The 24,677-nt window shown below is 33.2% G+C and overlaps 1 protein-coding gene across 4 annotated transcripts in view; it reads left to right on the forward strand.

Annotated features, from left to right (window-relative positions):
- LOC100719907 (N-deacetylase and N-sulfotransferase 3) overlaps window positions 1-24,677 on the forward strand; it is a 179,140-nt gene that overhangs the window by 100,973 nt on the left and 53,490 nt on the right. For 3 of the 4 annotated variants that reach the window (XR_010051437.1, XM_063260706.1, XM_003476959.5), the window contains exon 6: window positions 2,413-2,541. The exons of the other annotated variant lie outside the window; for it this stretch is intronic. Coding sequence is in view for 2 of the 3 variants with exons in the window: in XM_063260706.1 (XP_063116776.1) it covers window positions 2,413-2,541 (129 nt within the window). In the remaining variant the exon portion in view is untranslated. The remainder of the gene's footprint in view (window positions 1-2,412; window positions 2,542-24,677) is intronic. 4 annotated transcript variants of the gene reach the window in all.

Genomic DNA, 24,677 nt, shown 5'->3' on the forward strand with positions numbered 1-24,677 from the left:
TAGAAGGCTTCCAGGAGTTCCTCAGTGTCTAAAAGTTTAAAATTGATAATGTTATACTCCAAGAACCGTATCTAGAGCATAATCCACAGCAAAATACCAAAAATAAAAAAAGAGTCTCTGATTCCTTCTCTAACATTAGAAAACTATTTAAAGTAACATATTCTGTGTCCTCCTACAGCATTATAGTAAGTGTCTTGGCAGTGGAGTATGTATGACCCTCATGACACTCCTGATTATCTCCTTAACCTCCTGAGTGGTCCACTGCCTCCCCTAGTGATTCACTGCCTCTTATGATGAAGCTTATACTCCCAATCGTAGTCTTTTCTGGAGTTGAACAACAAAGCCGGAATTTTTCTCTTCACTATATTCAAACTTAAATAATTTAAGAAGACTTAACTCAATTACTTTTCACTTCTCTTTCCACTTAGCAGAAAATTACCTGGGCAACCAGGCTTTGCAGACAGCTCTATATGAATTGTATAATTTTCCAAAAATATAATCAAACTGAGTCCTAAAAGTGATTTAGAGTCACACATTTTTAAAATGTTACACTAACCTGACATTCAATTACATGTGAGCATTTCATTATTTAGCTTTGGATATGTATCTTAAATTCTTCAAATATAGAAAACATTTATCTTCATATGGTCGCATGGACTAGTACAGAGTTTGGAATAACTATTTGTTAAATAAATGAAATATTATAGAAATTTTTAATTTCTAAAAAATGACATTCAAGACATGTTAGAAAATATAGTCAATTCAGTTAGAATGCCTTTTAAAAGCTCTTTTTGTTGTTGATCTTATAATGATATTTTCAAAAGGTCTACTGTTTTCAAAGAAAGTTAATATCTCATGAATTAAATTGAAGTTCTTTGAACTATCCCAAGATAAAACAGTTTCTAATAGTATGACTTACCAATTTAGTAAAATAAATGGATTCATAGTTTTTATTTACTCAGTAATATATGATACATTGATTGTGCTGAGACATTTCCTAAGAAGAAATTCCAAGAACTAGATAAAAATTCATTACAATATATATTCAAAATTAAAGCAATAAATAATTTGTATGTTTGTAGATGGCTACAAGACAAGGACATCTTGAACTAGAAATATTTTGAAAATGTTGCTGAATCAAATATGTTTTAAGAATCAAAATAATAAAAATGAAGATCTGTATGCTTATAGAAATAAGCAACAGATTTACCTGTTGTCTTCGTTATTTTTCTCTCATTGCTAAGACAAAATACTCAACACCCAGAATTAAGGAAAGAAAGTTTTATTTAGCTCACAGTTTGTGGAGGTTTCCGTCTGTAATCAGCAGGATCCGAGGCAGGGTAGCATGGCACAGCGGCAACACTTCAGGTGGTGGAAGACCACAAAGAAACAAAAGCAAAAGTGGGGAAGAGCAAGCCTCCTTTCCTCCCTTATAATGTAAGTAGGCTACACCTTGGGCAGGTGTAGCACTCACACCATCTCTGTGCCCTCCTCTTGCACAGGCTGAGGATGTTTACAAAATCAGGACCCGGGCCCCCTGATAAATCACTTAGTTAAACTTTTGACCTTCTCAAATTGACACAGTGGACAATTATCCAGAGAGGTAATGCCCTGTAAACCTGAGGATGGAGAGCTGCTGAGTTACTTAGTTAAGCTTCTAGACTTCTGAAGCTGACACAGTGTATCCACCTTCTTACCTGTGTATGCTGATAAAAATGTGTAGTTTCCCAAAATATATTCATTGATTTTTCTGTCACTTTGAGTACTAATATACAAAGGATAAAAGACTTTTCACTTCAATGATTATTTATCATTTTATTTATGAAATAAGAATTAATTACCAAATGATAATCTTTTTTCTATTCTTTGTACTGGCAGGATTCACACCTAAAATTTTGAACAATTGCTACATCTTGCAGTAGTGCTTTCAGACTAAAACAGATACTATAATTTATGTCTCATACATTTGTTCTAAATTAAATGTCAATTTCCTAATAGGCACGTTAAGTTAATAATTGACATTCTAAAGCGTGTATAGAATTTGGCAGAAGGTATTACTGTTTACATTTTAGCCAATGAAGATGATAATGTAGCACAGTTAATTTCAGTATTTTTAGTCTCATTTCTTCTTCCTTTTATTTCTTAAGATGCTAAAACATATTAGGCGCCCTAACAGAAGTACTTGGAGATGTAAAGTGGAAATTCAAAGTCTATTTTAGTTTTAAAATATTTTTGCAATTTGTCTCATGATGTCTTCTGCACTGATCTCATTTTCTCTTTCCAAGAGTGTGAGGATTTTTTCAGGCCTGCAATTAAGAAACGTTACCTTGTAATCATTTTTTATGAACACAAAAGTGGTCCACAAAGTAATTAGTTGAAAGGAGCTTTTTTACCTTGTTCATTTTCCTTCAGGTTCTTCCGAGGCAGACCTGTGGGCTTTTCACTCACACAATTTTCTACAAAGAATATCCAGGAGGCCCTAAAGAACTGGATAAAAGTATTCAAGGAGGTGAACTTTTCTTCACAGTTGTACTCAACCCAGTAAGTACCTGGAGTTTTTCTCCAAACAATGAAAAACTACAGAACACTTGAGCATCCTGATGAAGAGGCTAGGGTTTGGGTATCAGCCATCTCACCAAGAAGTTCCAGCTCTAAAATAGTAGTAGAAACTGAATGAAGATACATCTAGAAAAGGAGACATGTTATTTATTATACAAAGAAGGGTGCCTTGGTGAATTTAATAGAAGAATGAGGGAGTGTTCCAGGCAACCCTCTTCTCTGCATGGGAAAGTGAACACAGTTAATAGATTCAGATTTTTCCTGTTTCCATTGGGGACCAGTTTTTCTTAAACAGTCATTAGCTTTTTTGCTCCTTTCCTCTGATATATAAGCAAAATATTTATATTCATATAAATGAAAGGAATTGATAAGCAAATATAATCACTATTCCTGTGTTCGTGTCAGCTGCTGTCTAGGTCACAGAGCAGCCCTGTTTAACAGTTACTGCTCTTCCTCGATGAGTTCTTAATACTTACGTGGCAACACTACAGTGACTCAGGGCCACCTATTTTTGCTTGAGGCAAGTAGTTTGAAATTGCATGGGGAAAGAAAAAATAATTGAAATAAGGTGCATAAGGAAAATAATTTTGTGTGGGAAAATCACTAACATAAAATAAAGCTGAGTTTATTTTTCAGATGTATGGGTTTGAGCCTGACATTGGTAATATTCAGGATGAGACACTCCTCCAAATGTGGGGAAAAGTTCTGTTAGAATAAAAAATTAGATAAGATAGAAATAATCAGAGTAAAACTTGAAAAACTCCTTTCTTGACCTTAATTTTGCAGGTGTGCAAATAAAATTGCAGGTATTTTCATTAACTATTCTTTTTTAATAACTGTATCTGTTTCTTTAGTTTCTAGAATTATGTAGCTCCTAAAAATAGAGTGAACTATAAATAAAGGTAACTTCTCTTCAAAAAATTCTTGTGTTCAAAACTAGAGATCATATAAAAATGTGGCATTTAGCCTTTTGGAACTTAATCAACCTTAAGATCCCCAAAATATAAATAATTAGAATTTGAACATCAGATTACAAATTGAAAAATCTTTTAAGTCACATCATATGGCTTTTTTCTCTTTTTCTCTCCATTAAGCTAATATGTGCAGGCAAAAGCAATTAAATCAATGCCTGATTATGAACTGAAGATTTATCTCCATTTCATATTATCTATCTTTTCTTTTGTTCTTTAATTATATATGCTTTGCATTTCTCATATAAGGTATAAATTATGCATATTTAAGTTTGTGTATCTGGACTCAGTTATAATTCTTTGAAAATGCTAACATTTCAGTTTAAGATCTTTTATAATGCACAAAATTCTTATATTTTATATTTTCTCTGGTCATGGAACAACAAAACCATGCACCATTCATTCTTTTAACTGATGGTTGCTTTGGTGATTAAGATGTTTCTGGTAATAGTGTTATTTCAGTGTTTTCTAAAGTGAATGAATTTTATTTACCTGAAAGAAATTCAAAATTATATAATTCTTGCACAGTAAGTTTATATTAAAAATTAAACCCTAACCTAACCTCTAACCTAAACACTGTATTTTCATTAATTAGAAATGAAATTATTTTAATTTAAAAATTCATATGGGGAGCTTGTATTAATTTTGGGCACTAATTTAATCTAACTGAGCAAACTTTTGTTTCTATTGTGGTCTTTATCAATAATATTTGGCAGTTTTATTTATCTTGAAGAAGAGACCTAGTGAGGAATAAAGGGTAAAATAAAAAGCTTCAAAATGCTTTATCTTGATTCAGAAAATTTTTGGAAGGGAATTATTTTTAGATAGATATGGACTCAAAACAAATGACAAATCTTGTCAAGCACCATATGATAAATAATCCAAAGCCTTTCGCCTGGTATAGTAAATGCAATGTTTACCTGTGGACGTGTGATTAAGAAGTCTCTAGTTTAACTCAGCCAATCTAGCTGTAAGGAAGTCTGCTATCATTAGGGTTGCCTGCCTTGCAGAATGGAATAAGAAGAGGAGGTATCCTATGCGTCCTCATAGTAAACTCTGGTGCTTGAATAAAGTTTATGTTAAAATTTTAAAACTTTCAAGTGAAGCAAGGCAGATTATTAATTCATCAGATGATTTTCTTTATTGGGTTAAAATGAGAAAACCTTGATAATATCAAAGAATATATTAACTGCAAGAAAGACCTGAATTTTAATTATAATGAATCTTAAAGATGACCATTGTAACATGTCAGGCCTCAGTTAAAATTACTATTTTTTGCCAAGTCAGCTTGTTTATTTGCAAAAAGGTTGAGGTGTACTGTAAACATGGAATTTAATCACATTCAACTACGTTTGAGTTGAAAATGAAAACCTGATCAAGACTTAATTAGTGAAGTTTTAAAATTTTCTTTCCATGCAACACATAATATCAAGGTGCTAAAATAACAGTGTTGAGAATAGCTCAACAGAATATCATGCATCAACTTAATATCAAGGTGTCAGAATAACTTATCTGTACTGGGAGTAGAGGCAGCTGCAATAAAATATCTTCCAAATTTAATCTAGAATAGATCAAAATAAAAATGAAGATTCTTTGTACGGAATAACTTTCTGGCCTGAAATGTTCCATTGTTACCAAAGATTTTTCATTGCAAAAAAAAAAAAAAAAAGACATGACATATATTGCACATGTCATATACAAGTGACTATGATGTAAATAAAAAGTTGCAAAAACAAACGTTAGCACTCTGGAGAGAAAACAAAACCTTGGTCATCTCTAAATGAGCATTTCCAGTGTCACGGGCCTGGAAATCTCTGATGTAGACTGAATGCAGAACTTTTGATTAATAAAATTTTGAGGTTCAGATTCAGTCAAGAAATAGACACATTAGGCTCTTTAATCCTAGACCCATTAAAAGCTTTATTTTTCTAACTCTTCTTGTTCTGATGCTAAACTCAAATGTCAACTGACTCAGGTTTGATTTCTCACATACATTGTGCTATGAAAAATACGTTTGTGCCCACTGGAACAGTAACTTGCAAACACAATTTTTTAAACTGCTTTTTAATTAGTGAGTATTTCCCATGCAATTTGACCACCAGGTTAGGGCCCATTAGGGCACAGATTCCAGTATTCGGTTCCTCCTTAATTTCTAATTACCCATGTTAAACTAATAAATGACATTGTTTCTGTTTATTAATTTCATACTAGTTTGATTTTACCCCTAAGAAATTACTCTCCTGTCAGTGTGAATGTGCTTGGTCAGGTTTTGTAGTTCACCAGGCTGAGCAAACAATCTCTAAAGTGTGGATTGAACTATATATTGCTTGGTATTGTTCTTCACACTTCAGATTGTCTTCCTATATAGAGATTTGTTTTTGTTGAGTTTCTCTGATTTAAGACCTAGAGACTCATACAAGTTATCTCTAAAATGGCTTCAGAAATCTGAACATTCAGGAATTAGAGGACCTAAAAGGTTTTCTGAGTTCAAGGAAGCTCAGAAGTGCATAATAATGAGTTACTGACCACCAGCAGGTCTGACTTTAACATAAACACAAGCTTTTCATGTGTCTGAGTTTCTCTTATCTCTACTAATACACAAAATTCTTCTCTGCTCAAAAGTGCTACTCCCAGTTTCTAGATGATCATCAATTAATCCTATACATGGCCCAACATCACTATATCCTAAGTTTTCCATTTCAGAAACCAGCTTCAATTCTCAGCTGCTGATTTCTTCATCCTCTTGTAATTTCTTAGTCAAACTTCCCAGCAAGACTCCTGAGGCCATCATTTTGAATTAGCCTGTGTTAGTTTTGGCCTCCTATGGAATAGCTGCCCCTGTGCTCACCTCAATCTCCCTCTTAACAAGGCTGAATAAGGATTTTCTTTTTCAACAAAGATTTGGGAGGGAAGATCTTGGTCTATAGCCTGGATCTGAATTCTCTGGTAGCAGTCAATGTGGTCTTCAGCCTATTTCAAAGATTTTCAAAGAGGAAGTAAGTTGAACCTGTTTGTAGAAGGTCTAATATTAACTCCAAAGCTTGTAAGTATCTCTTTAGGAGTGATCAGTTGATTTTATTTGTCATTCTACTGTTTGGCAGTCATGTGCCTTCTGTTTTGCTTATTCTATAGCCTCAGCACCAGAAGACTTCGTGGTATAGGACAGGTACTTGTGAAATATTTTATAAAGGAATGAATTAGCATAAATGCCCAAACCTGGGGAAAGTACTTCTGCCACAGTAAATTACATTCCCCTATAATGGAATGTATTCAGCCATTAAAAACCATGTTATTTAATAATTTTCCATGACATCAGAAATAATCATGATGTAGTCAGTAAAAAATATTAATTATAAAAATATTAAGTATTAGCATGGAAATAAACTATATGAAATTCAATATAATAGTTGTAGTTATGCTAAATCACAGGATAAAAGGTGCTTTCCTCTGTAATATTTTGCTTGCTTGATTTTTCTAAAAAATCAGTAATAAATATTAGCCTTATACCAGGAAATTCATAGACATATACATTTAAAAACAATAATAATAAAGGATTATCTAATAGTTTGGGACATAAATGAAATTATTTTGTGTTATGAGTATATCAATGATAGAATTAATACTTTCTCAGTTCCACTTGTTGTCTGTCTGTATTTCATATTTTTCATACTATTCGCCTTAATGTGGATGTTTATATACATATATATATATATATATATATATATATATTTCTTTCTAACTACATAAGAGGCCATTTTCCTTATGAGAATTATTTGTGTATGTTTAAACTTTGTGCTTCCCATAGAGCAATCTTCTGAATGCAGTAAGAAGTCACTAATGTTTTCAAATGACTGAATGCATGAAGGGTTATGTTTCAGGGCATGATTTGATTTATGACATATTCAAATGTCAATATTAAGACCAATTTTAATAAAAATACATTCTGGCAGATTCTCTGATTGCAAGTTAGTAAAATCGGAAATTTGAAAAATTTTAAGTGGATCTAAATCTTTAACAGATTTTTGCAAAGTGATGGTGAATTAATTTCATGTGGAACAATGGACTGTTGAAAGTGGAAAGGACTGACAAGGTTATCTATCAATCTCTGAATTTTAGGTGAGGAATATGGATACCAACAAGATGACTTAGCTTGCTCAACTTTGCATCTGTAATATTCCTATAAGACTCTTTTGACTCTTTGTTCACTACTAAGTTCTTCTACTGCTATTCCACAGTGATTCAACACCCCTGGTTAAAATGGCCTTAATGCAGTGAACATTACCTCTTAATACGAGTCCATTACCTGGTGTTAGGAAAATGTGTAAATGGCTTGAAATTTCAGGCCATTATCTAGGAAAAGGCAAGTCATTTCTATGTAGAGTAAAAATAATAATAAAAAGTTCTTTAAAGAAAGGCTGTAATAAGCAGTTACAGATAAGGGGAAGTATCTAATTTACTTTTAAATAGAACTATAAATAAAGAGCTCTGTTCATTTTTATTAAAACAATAAATCTTAGGGGCATTAATTATAAATTGATAATACTTTCAAAGACAAAACTATTTCATTCATGTACTACTCTCCATATCATCCATTAATGCTCTTGACTACTAAGTATTATATAATTACTTGTCACTGCCAGACAGTTAAAAGCACAGGAAAACTGAAGTCTGATTGATCTCAATACTTGAGAAAAAAACAGAAGTCATTGGAACAGAGATCATAAAAGGTCTTGGGTTCAAAGCCTAGTACTGAATGAAAAAGGCGGTGGGAGGAAAGATAAATCAGTTTTTCCAAATCAATCACACTACTAAATTCACCCAAATGTGACTCCAGCATATCACAACAAACTCTCCTTACGGTATTACACTTTGTTTTACACTTGTTTCATTCATGCCAAAAGATGACTTCAAGTTGCAGTCATTACAGTAACCAGAGCATGTTGGAAACCAAGGAGAAGCTGAACACTATCATGGATAGTCCATGAATAAGAGTGAACAGTAAAGCCAGGTTTAACTACATGCTGTGAAATGGACAGCAACATTTGGCCAAAATAGTTGCCAACAATTGTCAAATAACCCAAGGCCCACATTTCCCTCTTTGAGACTTTGACTTGCAAAGGTAGGGATAATTTGTTCAGTTGGTCTGTGAAATAAATTTTGCCATTCTTTGTATGATCTTTCAATAGCTTCCTCTACGCTTCAGAATCAAGGGAAGGAAGTCTTTCACGTGGAAAGAAACAAATCAAATCTGGTTCTTTCTCATTTTTCTGGATTTTTCTTGTAGTCGTCTCTTGTATATATCTTTCATTTCCTGAACACAGTTTGCTACTCATTCTGTGTCGTGAAGTTCTGGCACCACAAGCGGCAATGATCTCCTAAAATTATGAGCTTATGGGTCACTTTTTTGTAGATTTTCCCCCAAGCTCCAATTTGGCTTTATAGGTGCCTCTTCTATGTTCTCACAGCATTTGGATCTCACCCAATATAAACTTTCCCACAGTATTATCACCAACTGTTTTTATCTTCCAATAGTTTGTGAGTTCCTTGATTTAAGAAAATCATGTCTTATTCTATTTTATATTCACAAAACATTGGCAAATCTTTGGGCTTTGGTTGGTTCTCTATAAATGCATTATCTTACCATACCTATGTGGAGTTGTTCAAATTTCAAAGGAAATTTATTTAACCATAAGAGTACCCAACCACAGAATTCATTTAGATCAAGTGGGTTTATATAACTAGACTTTTATTTTCTCTTGTGATCAAGGGAAGCTTTTTGAAAATTATTAAATTTATGAAAATGTGCTTAATTTAAGTCATAATAAAAATGCAAAGGTAAACTATACTGAAGTACTATTCTTAACAAATAGATTGTGAAACATTTAAAAAATTAAAATATTCTCTTAGCTAGGCTATCAAAAAAATAAATACTCATACATTCTATTAGATGTGCAAAATGATAAAATCCCTAATGTGAGAAATTTAGTTACACCTAAAAAATTTACGTTTCATTTAACCTTTGGTAAGTCAGTTCTTCTCTAGGACTGAGAAAAAAAGAAATTATCACAATATCTTTCACACATAATTTGAATGTAAACCAGTTTATAAAAAACTATTCACTGCAAAATTATTTGTACTTCAAGTAGTGGGGATAACCCAAATATCTATCTGTCAGAAACTAGTTTAGTAATCTACGATACAGCCACTAAATGAATACATGAAATCAGAACAAATAATATGTTAAATGTCTAGAACCAAAAAGAAAGAATATGGAAGAGCTCAATATATTATAATTTCCACAATTTGGAAAGTATATCAACTTACACATAACAATTTAAAATATATATATAGATAGATATAGATATTCATTCCATTTACATGAAGGAAACACAGGAAAAATACACCAAGGTATAATAAATAGTTACCTACTGGTATTAGAACAGGAGAACAGAGACATGTGTGGGAGAGAGTATAGTTTTGATTTTGAGATATGAAAAATAAAGACAAAATAATAAGTGAAAAAGGGTGAGGTGTAAGCAAACCTGAACTGGAGAAAAATGAACAAAATAGCTACTTGATATATTACTTCTTATTGATATCTATTTGGTATAATACAGAAAGTAAAATAATTTTGAATCCAGTATTCTGACTGCATATATTTAATAAAACAAAGAGAAATCTATGTAGAAGTTTTAAATTCCATTAATAAATTTTTGATGTAAGTATGAAACATTTTTTATTTATCGTCAGAAAATATAATGAGAATATCAGGGCTGTTGAGTTTTCATGATAACATAAGAGATACAAATAAGGGATGGAAAGGAGGGTGGTAAGGGAGAACTGTAGTACTCGAATTTGGTGTGAGATTAACTAGCAACATGGTGTCGTAACTCTTTTCTGTTGAAGAGGTCTTGATTCATTGACGTCTCATGGCAAAACTCTTAGTCCTCAGATCTTTATTTCTAAATATTTTTCTTCCCAAAACTAAGGAGACTTTTTGGATAAGAGGCTAATTTCAAGTCATGCAGTGGAAGTATGAACTGAGTTTGGAGCACTGATGCCAAAAAGGACCACTTAAGGAATAACAAAGTTGTATTAGGACATAAACCAGCATTAAAAGGTGCTTATAACTAAATTTGGTACATTGCTAACATAAAGTGAGGTCGCAGGCGAAGTGTGGAAAAGAGAGTTCTGTAGAGAAGGCCAGTTAATGAATGAAAAGAAAGGATGGAATTAGAAAATAATCATTTTGCAAGCAGTTGATTCAGATAACAATCATCAATGATTGTTAATATTGAAACATTTTATGTCTATTTGCAGAGTTTTAAAGCTTATTTCCATAGATTACTTATTAATTATGAAATGCGATCCTTTATAATGGAGGAAACTGGCAATTTCTACATTAATCAGGTTGTCAAACTTCTATCAATGGATAATTCAAAAACATAAGCTCATATTATACATCTTGTAATGTGATTTTAATATAACATTTAAATACAATGATACCAGCAAAGGGTTAGAATAGGTAGTTCCAGACCCTCTTTTCTCCTGTGGAGTCACCAGCTCAGCAATTTGTGCAGTTCCCTTTGTGAGAAGTCCAGAACAAGAGACTGGGGAAACTCAAGGGAGCATGTAACAGGAAAACAAGAAAACCTACGGTGCCCGTTTGCCACAATCCCTCTACCTAACTCACCATGGAGAACAGAGAAAACTCCCGCCTCCCAGCTTCTTGGGGAAGGAGGGAGAAGACTAAGGCCCATATTCACAGGCTTTTGGGCAGGCTGCCTTGTGCTTGGTTTCATTTTGCCTAATTCTAAGAACACACAGAAAAGGGTACTATGCTGGATGCTGCTAGAAGCACAGCTGTCAATTTGGAAATAAATCATACATTGATTCACCATACCCCTTCCAGTCTCAGTGCATAAAGAACCAGAGAAAACTCCCAACGGCCAGCTTTGTCCTGCAAAGGGAGTTGGTTCGTGCATTCAGTATTTAGGCTTAGAGGGAAGCTTTCCAAGGGATTGGTTTCTGTATTGTCTGTTTCAGACAACGCAGGATCTAATGCATTCTAGAAGCTGAGTGAAAAAGGGAGTCGGTAGTGCACCACAGCTCCAAAAAATCTGCAGTGCTTCAATCAGACAGTAGAGAAATAGTTCCTGTAAGTTCCAGCCTGGTTGGGAGAGCAGAGATGCATAGATACTTCCAGTTGTAAGTTGACACTCACAAGCTCAAACATAACGGTTTGCAGGCCCTTGGAATCTTTAGCCCAGCTGATGGAAGAGGTTTTTCTTTATACAAAGACAGTTCTTTAGAGACTTGAAGAGGTAGTTTTTTCCAAACTTCAGAATGCAACACAAAATAATAAGATGCATGAAGAAATAGGAAAACATTGCCCAATTAAAAAATCAGAATAAATCTCCACATCTTTAACACCAGTGAAATGAAAAAAGGTTAATTACCTGACAGAGAATTCAAAATAGTCATCAAAACTCAGGAGAAAATGCATGAACAAAATGTGAATTTCAACACATACAGACTATTTTAAAATAAATAAAATCTTGCCGCTGAAGAATCGAATAACTGAATCACTACAAGGGAAGAGATCATGTAACTGTAAGGCTGATTATTTGAAATTATAATAGCTACCCCTGCCATCTGTGGAAGATATATTCCAAAATTTCATCTGGATGTTTAAAACTGAAGGCAGTCCGTGTTAGCCACACATACTGTGCTTTTCCCTACCATAACACAAAACTTAAGGCTTTTTTCAATTCCCCATACATTTTGACTGTTACTTGCTGCAGTTTGAGGCGAGACAGAAAAACCAGCATGAATTTTACTTTCTTGTCTAATGAATCTAAAATTCATTCTTACAGACCTTAGCAATTTCAACATATTATTTTTCTTACTTTACTACTATGAAAACTTTCACCTTCTCCTTATAGGAAGCACTTGACAGCTTCTCTTTGCCATAATGCAATTCTCAGCATCACTAATCTTGTGCTTTGTAACCATTGTTAAGTAAAATAAAGATTACTGCAACACAAACACTGTGATATCATCACAGTTAATTAGATAACAAAGACAGATATGTAAGTGACAGGTGAAACACGTAGTAATCACAACATTGGACACCTGGAGAAAGGGGAGACTCACATCCCAGCAGGATGGAGTGGGGCAGCATGAGATTTCAACATGCTACACATACTACTACAATTTTAAAGGTTGTTGTTTTACAATTACTTATTTCTGGAATTTTCCAACATGGGTTATAATTAAAGTATCAGTAGTGAAAGGGTGCATTTCAAAAGCAGCCAGAGGAAAGCAACTTCACATACAAAGGAGTCCCTCTTAAAGTATCTTAAAGTATTTCTATACAAAAACCTTTTAATAAAGGAAGATAAACTGAAAGTGCTAAATAAAAAACCGTCAACCAAGAATACCAGATTCAGCCTAAATTAAGGTGAAATAAAAACTCTCGAATAAACAAAAACTAAGGGAGTTAATGATCATTATAGATGTCTTCAAAATAATACCAAAGGAAATTCTTCAAGTTTATATGAAAATACACTAGGCAGCAACACAAAAACTATGAAAGCATAAAGTTCACAGATGAAAATATACAGACAAATAGAATAGTGTAGTACTAAAATACGAGTGTATATATCACTTCAAACTGTAATATAGAAATTAATAACGAGTAAAAAGTACAGCAATAAATGTATTTTAATAAATACATATTATAAAATATGTTTCATATAACTACAACAAAAAGGATAAGAAATATAGAATGGTTTCTTAAAATAAATTATTATCTGTCCAAAATATCAGTGTATACGCTACTAGATGTTTTATGCAACTCTTTGATAACCATAAGAAAATACTTACGGAAAATACATACACACAAAAGTTAAAAAGGAGTCAACCAGGTCATAACAAGAATCAATAAAATATAAAGGAGCAAGCAAAAAGGAGACCAAAACTTCCACAGGGTAGACATAAAACAAACAAAATGATAATTCCTTTCCTATAAATAGTAACATTAAATGCAAATGAATTAAATCAAGAGACATAGATTAACAGAATAAATCTTTTTTTAAAAAAGGATTTAATATTATGTTCTCTACAGAAGAGTCAGTGTAGATGAATGATACACAGACTGAAAGTAAAAGACCTGGGGATTTAGCTCAGTGGCATAAACACCTGCCTGGCAAGTGCGAGGTCACGAGTTCTATCCCCGATACCAAAAATAAATAAATAAATAAATTTCTCACTGAAAATAAAAGGATGGAAAAGGATATTCCACACAAATAGTAGCCAGAGGAGATCAGGGCTGCCATGTTTATGTCAGAAAATGGACTTTAAATCAAAAATTGTCTCAAGATACAGGATGACAATATGTAATGATAGAAATTCAGCAAACCAGGAAGGTTTAACAATAGATGATGGAAATATTGACAGAACTGAAGATAGATCTAGGACACAATAACAGAAAATAATATTCTACTTCCAACAAAAAATAGAGCATCCAGACTGAAGATCAGTGAGGAAACAGAGGACTTGGGCAACACTACAGGCCAAAGGGACCTAGCAGATTATGCAGATATTGCACTTAACAGCAGTAGAATATACACAGAAGACACGCGAGGACAGATCATGTGGTAGAGCACAAAATAAAACGTTAAAATTATGTGAAGTATTAATTCCATCCACAGGAAATGAACCTAAAAAGTTGACAGCACAAGGAAAAGAGGGAAATCCACAAATTGGTGGGAATTAAATAAAATACTGTCAGTGGATCAAAGATGCCAAAGAAGAAATTTGAAATAGATGAAAACAGAAACAGCAATTTATGGTATGCAGAAAACTAAGCTTACAATGAGTGCATACATTAAAAATACAAAGGAGTTGTGATTTCAAATAAACAGTGTAGCCCTGTTTCCATTAACATGAAGGGACTAGAAAAAAAGAACAAATTAAGACCAAAATTGGTAGAAGAAAGAAAATAATGATGATTGAAGCAAAATACTGAATCTAAAAACAAAGTACCAATGAAACTAAGGCTTTTCTCTGGAGAGATTAACAAATTGACAAACCTGGTCACTAAAAAGAAATAGAGAAGGCTCAAATAAAATCAAAAATGAAAGAGAAAACATTACAACTGAAAATGATCTTCATTGACTACTATGAAAACTATACATCAATAAATTGGACACCCTAGAGAAAATAAATTCCTAAATACATATTAACCTACCAGGACTGAACAATGAAGAAATAGAAAATCTGAATGATGCATAGCTTGTAGGGAGACTGAATCAGTAATCAAATGCCCTCCATCAAAGAATGTCAGTCCTTCTCAACTCTTCCAAAAAAACAGAATTGAAAGAACCACTTCCAAACTCATTCTATTTAGTCATCATTGTCCCAAAAACAGATAAATGCACTACAAGAAACTACAAATCGATATCATTGAGGAACATAAATATAATAATCAGCAAAATATCAACAGAGCAATTCAATAATATACTGAGATCATAAACCATGACCAAATGGGATTTGGACTTGGGATACAAGAACAGTTCAATGTATAAAAATCAATTAATATGACACACCACATTAGTAGGACAAAGGATAAAAATCTTTCGATTGTCCTAATAGATGCAACAAAAGCACTTGATAAAATTCATCATCCTTTTGTGGCAAAAACTCTCAGCAAGGGTTTGGAATAGGAGGAAATTACCTTAATATAATAAAAACTATTGTGAAAACTGCATAACTAATATCACTCTTCTTGGTGAAAAATTGAGAGCTTTCCCTTTTAGATGAGAAACAAGATAAAGGTATTCACTTTCACCATTTCTAATCAACACAGTACTGAAACTTCCAGCCAGAACATTTAGGGAAGAAAATAATACATAAGTGGCATCCAAAAGGGAAAGGAAAAAGTAAAGTGGTCATTGTAAGTGGTATAATCTCATATGTAGAGACCTACAGACTCTTGTCAAAAAAACAAACAAAACACTCAGAACTAATAAAGTTTCAGCGTACTAAATCAATACACAAAACTCAGTATATTTCTCTGTATTAATAACAAACTATCTGGAAACAGTTAATTTATAATAGCATAAAGTAGTAATAAACCTAATCAAAACAGCAAAAGACTTTACACTGGAAATTGCAAATAATGCCAAATGAAATTGAAGAAGTAAAAAATAAATGGAAAGATAGTCCGTGTTAATGGAGTTGAATATTTAATATTGTTAAAATGTCCATATACCTGAAATAACCTACAGATTCAGTACAATCCCTGTCCAAAACTCAACAGCATTTTATAGAAATAGAAAAAAAATACTAAAATCCATATGCAACCATAGAAAACACAACATACCCCAGACAATCTTGAGACAAAAAAACAAAGCTAGAACATTACACTTCTTGACTTCCATAGATAGAACTACAGTAATTAAATCAATGTGGTTCTTGCATGAAGAGAGAGAAATTATGGACCAACAGATCAAAATGGAGATTCCAAAAGTAATCCCATACATACATGTTCCACTGATATTTCCCAAGGGTGCCAAGAATATACAATGGGAAATGATAGTCTCTTCAACAAAAGATATTGACAAAATGAGTTTTCACAGAGTAGATGGTCGCCAGAAACTGTGGAAAGGGAGAAATGATGAGCCACTATTTACGGATATGAGCTTTAAATTACCCAAGATGAGTAAGTGCTAAAGATCTGTTGTGAAACATTGTACCAATAGTTACTAATAGCATACTATACACTTAAAATTTTTAAAGGATAAATTTCTTGTTATGAATTTTAACCAAATTTTTTAAAATAAATAACTGTAAAACTATGTTTTTGTACTCTTGATAGTACATGTTTATATTCATGCAACCATGAAGAAATAAACAAATTCAAACATTGATATATGCTAGAAAATATCCTGGAATTTTCAAAAAGTATGTAACATCATATTTAATAAAAGAAGTAGGATTGTGATTTTTACAGTACTAAAAAACATAACAGTTCAATTTATAAGCCTCAAGTTTCATTAAATCCAGAATTTGTAAAAATATATATCACTAAAAGTTATTTTTCTTATTATTACTGCTGAGTAACAAAATATCCCAAAACACAGTAGATTTAAAAAATCATTTCTTGCTTGCTTGTGGTGTCCACAGTTCAGAATTCAGGTAAGACTGAATTCCGAGTCTCAGCTTTGCATGTGGTTGTCACCTCATGGTGAGTCAAGCTGAAAGCCCAGGTGGCTGGTGCAGCTGCCAGCCAGTGGGATATTTGCCCTTGACATTTCATCTTGGATCACAGAAGAATTGTCCAAGGGGTACTTAATCCAATTACTCAGCGAGCTGCATAATTAGGATTGGCTTTCTGTTTTCCAACATGAGTGGGTTTGCCAAATCTTTTCTTTCGAATCTGGTGAACTTGTATTAAGGAGCATTTATGAGTGAACTTGTGTCAGGAGCTCACAGCCAGCCATGAGTCCAGTTCCTGGGACAACCTAGGAAGGATGTGTTTACCTCAGTTCTCTTGCTGTTTGTGCTTCCATGTCATCTTTTGTAAAATGTCGATATTATTATAATAGTAACACTGGTCTCTTGTATGAGAAATTAGATACTTAGCAGACATCAGAAATCAAGGCTTAGATAAGTATTATCAGGACCTTGGAATGCTCACTGCAGTTGGCATCAATAAAGGGAACAGGCTCCAGATCATATTCTCTACCCATAGCAAAGCAGAGAGCTGAAGCATTCAGCCAGACAAATGCCAGTGAGGCTTGGCTAGATAACCTTTATAGTCAGTCATGATTCCAAGAGTGCTGTTTTCCCAGTTGTCAAAAGTCTTAAAAATTACTTTCCCCTTTAGCACTTTGAAGCTACCTCCAGGAGTCTATCATAGGAAAGAGTACAAATACAGAAAAATTTGTTAATTTTAATGGAAACTGAATGTCCAACAGAAAGGAAATATTTAAATAAATTATAACTATTAAGTAAACTATTATGAAGACATTTCAAATAAGCTTATGAATAATTTGGTAATATAATTTTTAAATGGTATGTATGCAAATAATACAAAATTATACATAAAGTGTCAAAATTTTAAGAAAACTATAACAAAAAATAATGAAAAGATACAACATCTTAGATATTGAAAATTCTAATATTTTTCTGCTTTCCATACTGTATAATTTTAGTGATTTTCTATCACTTTTCTAACAAGAATAAGGCACTAATTTTAAAAGTGCTAATGCATGTTCTTATTGACAAAGAATAATTAACCTTGTCTAATTATTGTTTACACAAATTATATCAAGACAAACTATTAAGAGATTCCATTAAAAAGTACTATCTGAGAATTTAAAGAACTTTATTTGTTAATTTCAAAACATTAACACCTTCCAAAAATTCATGGAGGAGGAGATAAACACTAATAGTAATATTTCAACTATCTGGAGTTTGACGTTCTCCTCCTAATAATGACAGGGGCTGCAATGAAGAACAAGAAGCTAAATCTGAAAACCCTCTTGGAGAAGAAAGACCAAAGGAGGCTACTTTGTGCCAGGCAGTGTGCTAAATGCTATTATAATGACCTAATTTAATTCTCACAAGAACTTTATGAGACCAATTATATATATATATATATGATTGTATTTAATCTCAACAGCAATTTTGTAAGGCATTTACAGATGAGAAAACTAGAGTTCAAAGAGAATGCATAATTTGATAAAACAAAAACAAAACAAAAGGTTCTGCATCCTTCTCCCTGTCATCGTGCTTTGTTAGAATATTCCCAGTCCACGCTCATAGTCTTATATAGCTTCATTTTTAAGTAGAATTTAACCATGCCACACTTTTAGTTTGGTTGCTCATCATAAAGAGTATATCATATAGAAACATCATAAGACCAGATAAACAATTCTAAACCATAGTAGTGGGTAATGAAAGCTGACCCCATATAAATATATATATAATACGACCAAAAGCATAGGTGTAGGGTAAATGGAACTATTTCATGAAAACACACATAACTGTCCAATGCTGAGGTGATAATAGTCAATGTTTTATTTTCCATAAACTGTATATTACAAGATAATAGATAATAGGAAATATGGAGATATATATTTTGCAAATGGGAAACAGACCAAGAGATGGAGAGAAAAGGGAAGGCAGGAAAGAGAAAGGAATGAAGAAAAGAATACTTAAAGTGTACCAACTCCTCACAAAGAATTAAGAATTGTGTGCTGCAAACATGTAATAAAAAGTAAAAAATTGTATAAAAAGGAGGAATGTTACCGTTATTTTGCACAAAGGGAACGTTAGCACTTTCCCCAAGGGTCTCTCAATAAGTCAGGTGTTTCTTTTGTTTCTTTTTTGTAATGTCTAGTAGAAGTCTTAGAAATTCAAGTTGATTTCTAAATCAAAGACTTTAGAGAAGGCAATATCCAAATGCAGAAATGGCTCTTTGTTTATCTACCTAACTAAAAGCTGAAGAGTAGACTTAACAGATACTTGGTTACTGATAGGCTGTGAAATATTTTGCTAGTGCAACTTAAAAATGGAAATGAAGCATCAACTGAAGCTTTCTATGTTACTGTGGTTTAAATTGAATGCTGCGCTTTGTATAAACATAATTTTTGTGGTTTAACTTTAGACTGTTCTCTGCGGTCTTCCCATATAATGGGAATGCGTCAGAAGCACAGCTTCGTTTCCTGTGTAGGCTGGAAACTGTTAACTGCAAAGCCTGGAGACAGTCTGAGTGAGCGCTTTGCCATATGTTAAACTAAACTTGATATGAAAAATCATACCAGTTTCCAGTTTCCCAGAACATTAAGAAAAAAGGAGCTCATGCTTTAAATATATAAAAAGCATCTGTTTGCACAGGAAATTCTACATTGCTATTTTGCAAATGATTCCTACTTATATTTACAAGAGAAATCAGATCTGATGAACTAGATAGGAAGTAACATGCCATTCTGTTTAAAATGTGGAAGTATGTATTCTCTATGGCTAGCTGAACTGTGAACTAACCATCACTGTACAGAGATCTCAACAGTGTTGCCCAGCATGGTACTAAATAAAGAATTTCTGTTTCCTAGTGAAAGGAGAATGAATATTTCGATAACATGCTGTTAACTTAAACATTTCTATCAGATGTAATTTTTATGCTTAGAAGCTTCCGCCACCATTTCCAACTCAGGAAGATTCATGAGCATTCACAAAAATATTTGGCACCATTTTCACTTTAATTTTTACTTCATCTTGACTCTCTGAGCCCAAAAATAATTCTCTGCAGAGTCATTCACCCAGGTGCAAATGTGCATGAGTTAATCTTCAGTAGCCCTTATGAGAATCTCCTGTGACTACCTGTTGACCAGCTTCCCTTTTTGTCATTTGAGAGTTTGGTTGGAACCAGGTTCCTAGTTAAGAGCCATCCTTTCCTTACATCTTCCATAACCTTCTGAGACTTAAGAGCTGAAGCCATGACCAGCACTCTGAGCACTCCTCAGTCCACAGAGTTCTTCATGACCCCTTTGTAAGACCAGGTATTTTACTGCAGTCTTGTGGACACTGAACTATGAACTTCATCAATTCAAGCCTCTAGTGTTTGCCTTTGATTTAGTTGTTTATTATCTTGCTTCACAGATACACTGAAGACTTTTTTCCAACAGAATTTCTCTACCTTTTTTCATCTAGTGGCCTGTGCATGCCAGTATTTCCAATTAAATTCTCTTTAACTTTGAAGCCATTCATTTTTTCTCTTTATTACCTTCTTCCCTGCTCCCTTTATCTTGCCTCCTTTTCATTCTTTTTCATTCTCTTGCAACTTAAGACTCCTCTTGTTCTCCATTTATTTCTTTTCATTATTTTCTCCAAAGTCATATTAATATCCTATATTTATAAGCAGTCAAGGACTTACATTTACTGACTTCTGTTAGTTTCAAGGTTTTCTATGTTCCTTCGCTTATAAGACAGATCTTTTGAGATAGTGTTTTTTCCTCCTCCATTTTAATTACAAAAGAATTAAAATGGTTCTCCCAGATAAAAACAGTATCTTTTCTCTCTCACCTCACACACTAGTAGACAGGAACTACTCACTGGCCTTTCTTAATATAGGAAGCCATACTACATCCCTATGGTAACCAGTAACAAATTTAGTTGTATGTTTTCTTTCCTCTTCCTGAGGATGTAGACATAGTAAATTTCTCTCTCAGGCCGGACCTCTGCAAGAAGAGTTTGACACCCAGGAAAGGAGGCAATTCTGTTGTGAATTAACTTGGAATAAGGGGAGGCAACACAATATAAATGCATAATGCTAAGTGTGCAGTTGTTCTTCCATGCTTACATGTGTCTCTGTGTTGTTCTTTATGAAGCTAAATCTCTAGTAGACAGAGACCCACTGATTCACTGATCACTGTTTCCTTTCACTCCCTTTCGCCAAACGGAAATGTACAAATTATGATTGATTACTTCTAGTAAAATGTTTATTTAGAAGATTAAAACTTTCAGCAATTCTTGTATCTCTAAAATATTTATTTAATTTAAATAATTGTTTAATTATTTTAGTTAAATAATTTTGTAAGTTAAAAAATCTGTGAGCAAATTTATCTCTTACACTTGGTAGTACTTTATATATTTAACATGGTAAATTCTTTTAAGTGTTAAACTGTCTTTATAACATCACATGCAGATAGTTACATTTTTATTTGAAGATAATGATTATGGCCAAAAATATTATTTTATCTAAACTTTTATCTTGATATCAATAATGGTCAGTTCATCAAACCATCCCTCTTAACCTGTGAGAATTAAAACCTAACACTCATGAATTTGTTGCATGTGATGTTTACTTCTCTATGTGCCATTCTTTTGAGAATTAAGAAAACAGGTAGATTATTTTCTCTAAAGTAAAATTCTCTCAAAGAGTTGGTTGAGAAATATTATATTAAGACATATGTGTTTGAGCCTCTAACATGACTATCCTCTATAACAACAGATAGAACAAGAAAATTGTACTCATTAACCCCTACTCTTGAAACACTTTTTTTTTCTTATAGGAAATACAAGGTACACATCTGAAAAAATAGGTAATAATCAAAATACTATGTACAAATTACACAGTGTTACTGAAATTTAAAAGGAAAAACGTTAATTTCATTAACAATGAAAGTCTTCAAAGGGAGTGAATTTAAATTAAATATGAAAATAGTAAACAGACAACAAAATAACTGAACTGTAGAAAAATGAAGAAATATTCAAAGCAGGAAAGAGAAAATTCATACAAATAAAGTAGGAAGTAAATTAGGTGACAGAGCCAGTAAAATCTGCCTAATTTAAGCAGCAAAGAATATTAAAGAGCATATCAACTCATCCAAATATCAAATCACTTAGCCATTAGAAACCAGTTTCATAGCATTAACACAAAGAACAAGTTTGTAAAGCAAATATATGTGAAGGTACTAGGAAGTACAGAGCTATTGAGAAATCCTAGGAAGTAGGATTGGGTTCTTAGTATAGAGATTAGGAAGCATTTTTCCATTCGCCTTTTTGTTTTAGTTACTGTCTTGCTGGGACAAAATATCCAATACCTGAACTCTAAAGGAAGAGAGGTTTATTTTGGCATACAGTTCAGAAGTTTCCATTCATGACTGACTGGCTCCAAGGCAGGAAATGTCGGCAGGTAAAGGAAAAGCAGTTCACATCATGGCTCCCAGGGAGCAGTTGTGGAGGAGCTGGGAAAGGAGATACACTTTTCCAGGTCATGTCCACTGTGATCCATCTCATTCCTAAGAGCAAGACCTGTTCCTATGAGTAAATCAGCTACAAACCCCCATAATCCATGCATCTTCCAAACACATGAGGTTTTTGAGGCCATTTTAGACCTAAGCCATGACAAGGATCTCTTATGCTGTCCAACCTAAATATTTATGAAAAAGTAGTATCAAATCAAGGGCAGACACCTTTCTTTATTAAGTGTTTACTTATCCTTGATGAAATCATACTGTTAATTACATTTTGAGAACATTATTCTTTTATTTTAATGGGAGTATCCTCCATCCAGGCTTTTAAGATTACAGATCATCTCCTTCTGAGATATGCTACCACAGTCATTAATGAGGAAGAAACCAGATGGATTTTTTTCAACAGAGGAAAATGAATGAAGTTTGCTTCTTTGCCTGTCATTTGAATTCTGAGTTTTAGGGCCAGGGATATAGCTCAGTGGCACAGCACCTGCCTGGAAAGCACAAGGTCCTGAATTCAATTTGTGGTACCACAAATAAAAATATTTATTCTGGGTTCAGATGGTGATGAATATTCCAAAGTAGGAATAATACTGGATTAAGATTAGAAAGTGTGTTGCAGCTGCAGCATATAGTGCTTCTGGAATTTTTAAAAGCGAAGTGTTTGTGAAGTCTCAGTGATGAATGGAGGATTCAAATAGATCTTCCTGGAAGTCCATGATGCAATTAAGTGAAGAAGTGGATAAGGCAGTAGTCTGCAGAATATTCCTTAGGTGTTCAAAAACCCAGGAGAGGCCACTCTTAAATGGAAATAAAAAGTTGAGGAAGGATTGTACATTGTACATTGTTGCCAACAGTAAATAAATGAGCCATTATAGACATCTCATTCTAATTTCTTAAACTTTGTTCTGTAAGTCTAAATTACACTTAAAAGGCATTCTTTAGTAATAGTATTACACATATGATTTGTTTGCTTGCATATGATATATCTATATAGGCTGAAATTGAAATCTAGATATGCTGTTCTAATAATTTTCTATTGTGATAAAACATATATAACATCTTTACTATCTTAACCATTTTTAAATAAACAACTTAGTGGTGGTAACAGCGGTGATAAAGATATGTAGAACATTTCAATTTAAGACTCTTCAGCTCTATTCTTACCAAACATCTCCCCATTCCTCTTTCCCCCAGTTCCTGCCGACCCACCATTCTATTTTCTGTCCCTATGAATTTAACTATTTTAGGTACCTTATATAGCAGAAGTATTCAATATTTGACTTTTTGAAACTGGTTTGTATAACGTGTCAGAAATTTCTTTTGCTAGGGCTGAATAACCGTGCTTATTATATTATACATACCTATTTATCTCTGCATACATCAAATAGCTTACTACTATCTGGTGTCCATTGTAAATAATTTTGCTATGAATATGGGTGTAGAAATATTTCAACACTGATTAAAATCCTTTTGCATATATACTCAGAAGTAGAATCGCTGGATCCTGTTGTAACTGTGTCTTCAGTTTTTTGAGAAATAACCATACTGTTCTCATAGCAACTGCATCATTTATATTCCAACAGTGGCCACATAAAATTTTGAATATTTTTACAAGGTTACCAGCAGTTAATTCTGATTTTTAAACAAGAACTATTCTAATAGATGTGAGGTGACTTAACACTGTCAATCATTGTGATTCTATACTAATTATAAGCTATGTTATTGTCTATTCATGGGTGCTAAAAGAAAACATGAGATCATAAAGGTAAAGGAGAGTAATAGCTAGAATACCTGTACTTATACGAGTTCTCTGAACCGATAATACGTGCATGCAGTGAGATAGATTAATGAAGAGGGTCAGATTATATCTGTTTGGAACAAGGTGGATTACAAAAGACTAACACTAAATTTAGAGAATTTAAATGTCAAATAATGAGCAGTAACCCTATCTGATTTTTGCCCTAGTAAAATAAATGATTTTTATTATTAGTGGTCAGTAGAGAATCTGCCATTTACTTCAAGAAAAAACAGTATTTATATCTTCCCAGACCATTTGTAAACATCCTTGATAAGTTTTTGGCCAGTTTTTTGTCACTATAATGAAATATCCAGCACAGTTGTGTGAACTGTGTTCACATAATGATGTTTAGCTTGCTATTTGAACTTTCAAACACTTCATAGTGAACAGCAATGGTGGAAGCATTTGTAACAGCAAGAAAATTACATCTTAATTAAAAAGGCAGAGACTCAGTAGAGTCGGGCTTGCTGCTTTTGCAGCAGCAGTCTCCTGAGAACTCAAGTGCAGAAGTACCTTCAGAAAGCACAACTACACGTTTGTAAATGGCACATTGTCTCTCTGGTGTGAGAAATTGAAAGT

This window comes from Cavia porcellus, unplaced genomic scaffold (genome assembly GCF_034190915.1).
Source record: "Cavia porcellus strain 051 isolate PalLab524CR breed Dunkin Hartley unplaced genomic scaffold, mCavPor4.1 scaffold_14, whole genome shotgun sequence".
NCBI lineage: Eukaryota > Metazoa > Chordata > Mammalia > Rodentia > Caviidae > Cavia > Cavia porcellus.